This window comes from Phytophthora parasitica (genome assembly GCF_000247585.1).
Source record: "Phytophthora parasitica INRA-310 unplaced genomic scaffold supercont2.14, whole genome shotgun sequence".
NCBI classification, from domain to species: domain Eukaryota; phylum Oomycota; class Peronosporomycetes; order Peronosporales; family Peronosporaceae; genus Phytophthora; species Phytophthora nicotianae.
In genome coordinates, this window is record NW_008649000.1 from 223,466 (window position 1) to 227,065 (window position 3,600).

General features: G+C 45.4%; 2 protein-coding genes across 2 annotated transcripts; one reads left to right on the plus strand and one right to left on the minus strand.

The window, feature by feature from the left end:
- Nucleotides 1-71: 71 nt before the first annotated feature.
- PPTG_08404 (hypothetical protein) lies at nucleotides 72-308 on the plus strand (the record flags this gene model as incomplete). The annotated part of the gene is made up of 1 exon (XM_008902486.1): nucleotides 72-308. One exon carries the CDS (start codon nucleotides 72-74, stop codon nucleotides 306-308), a length of 237 nt encoding a protein of 78 aa, XP_008900734.1.
- Nucleotides 309-2,203: 1,895 nt separating this feature from the next.
- PPTG_08405 (hypothetical protein) lies at nucleotides 2,204-2,551 on the minus strand (the record flags this gene model as incomplete). Its single annotated transcript, XM_008902487.1, has 1 exon — nucleotides 2,204-2,551. The coding sequence occupies one exon, from the start codon at nucleotides 2,549-2,551 to the stop codon at nucleotides 2,204-2,206; it is 348 nt and encodes a 115-aa protein (XP_008900735.1).
- Between the last annotated feature and the right edge of the window lie 1,049 nt (nucleotides 2,552-3,600).

Consider the following 3,600-nt stretch of genomic DNA (forward strand, 5'->3'; position numbering starts at 1 on the left):
TCAACTTCGATGCCAAGGTGCGTCGCGAATCCACGGACCTCGAGGACATCTTCATTGCGCATATCGGTTCTATGGACTGTTTCGCTCGTGGTCTGCGTCAGGCGGCCAAGCTGCTGGAGAAAAACGAGTTGGGTGAGATGGTCAAACAGCGCTATGCCTCGTGGAAGAGTGCGCTTGGCGAACGCATCGAGCAGGGAAAGGCTACACTCGAGGAGGTGGCGGCGTACGCGAAGGAGTCTGGCGAGCCGGACCACGTGTCTGGCAAGCAGGAGCTGGCCGAGCTGATGCTCTTCCGTGGTGTGCAGTAAATCTGGTTTGGCATGGTAAATTTCGTCAGTCAAGGACCTGTAGGGCAGATCATTTCTTTTTTTCTTTGATGAGTCAAAGTCGTATTTTTTCGTACGAGAGAATCTCGACCTGAGTGTTTATCGTCTCCATGTAACCTCGTCTTCTACAGTCTTCAGTAAACTCTATTCAATAGAGTGTACAAAACCCAATCCAATATTGTCCTGGGAGGACAGGTAGAAGAGCTGTATGGACAGCCTCACACAGATTAATTTTGTTCCAAAAAAAGTTGGTTATATCACGAACGACTTTCAGATCACACAGCACTTTCACAACTATTACAATAGTGACACATTAATAGTGACACATTACATTCATCCAATCTACGTAACATCACAAAAAATTGCAAGTTGCTTGACTAGCAATGGTTGTCAGCTATAAGGCCAGGCAAGTGCAACACGGACCTCCTTGACAATTTTTTTGCGGTACAATGGGGCTAACCCAAACTGAGCGCACTTCAGTCGTGTAAGTACTTCGCCAATTCGAGAAGCATTACAAAGTAGGAGATCCATCGCTATGCTGGTGACAAGCAATACACAAGTTGGATGTGGTCGCACATCCAACGATACAAAATCAAAAGATGAAGGACGGATTCTATACAGAACCGCCTAATCAGGCTTCTATAGGAATACAAATATTACACTCAAGTGCAAGACCACCATTATCTCTCTAGCAATGCTTGTCGCCTTAACGCATTATTACAAATCGTTTCTCTGCCAACATCACGTGCGTTAAAGGTGAATCGTGCATCGCGAGCTATGATGCGTTAAAATTCCCATTTAGTTCCAAAGGCTAGTTGCAGTACCATAACAGATGCGCGTCGTGAAATTAGCGTTAATAGTAAACCACTGGAAGATTTAGTGCGCAACTTAACTCAAATTTCCATGGCGAGGACTTAGTCGTTTGGGGCAAAGTGTTTGTTTGCCACACCAGCCGTGATGAAGGGCGTGGTGCGGCGGGTTATCGCTCAGAGGAAAAAGGAAAAGTGACTAAACTAAGCTTCTTCGTTCTCTGCTCTGTGTTATCCTCGCCCTCTGGTCCGAAACGAGAATAGTGTCGGTTGTGAAACTCCTTGCGTCTTCCCAGGAAGCCAGAACATCCTCCGAATGTTCTCCAGAGCGTTATCAGCCCCAAAATGAAAACAAATATGACCCTATGCTGAGCGACCTCACCACCGCAGCGTCACTCTCTCGAAATCAAGGCTTTTTGTATAAACTAGATACTCCGAGTATGAGAAATAAAAAAAAATGAAAGACGCTGTTTGATTCAGTAGCGGATTGAGGTTGCCATTCTGCTACTTCTTCGGCGGGTCAGCCCAAGCTGCTCCCACGCTTTCACTTTACTACGACGAGATAGTTATCGCAACCTACACAGGACCCTAGTTGAGCGTTCAAGAATTTTGTTAGTTTGAGCTTCCAAGCTTGTAGAACTAAAAAGTTAGTTGTTTTCGAGTGATTCGCCTGGTTGATGACAGAACAATGTATGTGAAGCACCATTCACACACACCAGGCTAGTTAAACGAAATACTTCTACGCCATTTCCACAGTCCTCCCCGCCTAAAGCAAAGCACCTTAGTTGTGCACCTGGAATGAAGGATAAGTGCATGTATCACTACAGCAAATAATTTGGGACCCTCGTAGCTTAATGTGACGCAACATGTATTCATTAATTCCTCGTAAAAAAACACACACGAGCGGATCTGACCAACACAACAATGCCGGGAAGACTTGAGCACAAATACACAGAAATGTACAGTAATACACATATCCTCCAGATCACCCCAAAACATTAAGATCGTCTTTCGTTTTAAAAAAACACTGTCGAAATTGTCACTAAAACGGTCTCGCACCAAGGCTGCCTAGAAGAACCGCTCCTTCCGAGCGGCGCTGAACATCTTCGCGAAAAGAACGGGATTCTTTATGAAATTCTTGAGTGCTCGCACCCAAGAACCAGTTAGCATCGCTCTCTCCTCAGTTGCTGCCGAATGCCCCGTGTCTAGTTGAGTCATCGCGTACGCGTCGTCAGAGATAGTTGCTTTCTCGGAGCCATCGTGGAATACCACAACCACTTCGCCCGTCCGGTTGCCATCCTTGATTCTAACCTTTCCAACCCGAAGGTAGGGTGTAGCTGTCGTCGCGTCTGGAGTCGCACGATTGATGGCTTCGGAGGTGGTGACGCCAGCGATGAGGGTTGTAATCATAGTCATTACAGTAACGAGCAAAACGTGGCTGGATCGCATGATGTTGATCGAAGGCTTAAGACACTAAACTCTCTCCTTGGGTGTATGTGGTTCAATTGATGGAATGCAAAATGCGAAATGAACTGAAGGCGACGACTCGAGGCTCGAGTCGAGCGTCAACAAGTTGCCGGAGATGCCTTCTTGACGATAACATTGGAGGCTTTGCTTACCTGGTCCAACATGCGATCGCTGATGAAACCCGACTAATAATCTGGATTTCGACTCCAGATACCAAAAAAATCTGGTTTTTATACTAGAAGTACAGAACTTCAGACAAAAAAACTGGGTTATCGTTCGAGAAATAAAACTATGTATGTGGCAGTAAGTAGATTACGGGTACTTTTGCAAAACGTAAGTACTGTACTATAAGTACTGTACTACTTTATTCGACTAGATTACGACACTTTTGCAAGACGTAACGCCTCCGATTATGTTCGGTTTGGTGACCTGAGATCATCAATAATTAGTTGAGGTTTTTTATTTCACCCTATTAGCTTATTATAGGGACCAGAAGGCAAGTGAATAAAGGAATAGTGAGCGATAATACATGACGAGTGTCCCGCCTCAGTAATCTACTGAGGGAGACACTCGATTGAATCGCTACGCGTACAGAATACTTAGTACCTTCAATTGAGAGTAAGTTGGAGGTTGACGACACACTGCCGATCATTTAGTGTCCAGGCAGTGTTTTGGAGAAAGCAGTAGCTACCGTCTTACCCCGCACTAGTCATCTAAGCGCTCAATTAGAAAAGAGAGCCCCATGGGCGTTTTATCCATATATACAGCCTAGGCGTTCAAGTGCAGAGTAATACTAAGAACTAGAAGAACGCCGTGGTAGCAGACACCTTTCTACACATACTCCTTCAAGGTGAAGTAAGGTCCAATACGGGCCATGCAGATTGATTGTGTTGCACATTTCGCAACGTAAGTGTACTTGGAGATGACTCGGCAGCAACTAACTCGCCAGGGTTGGCACAGATCTTAATCTAGGTATTATGAGGGATATGGACCGAATT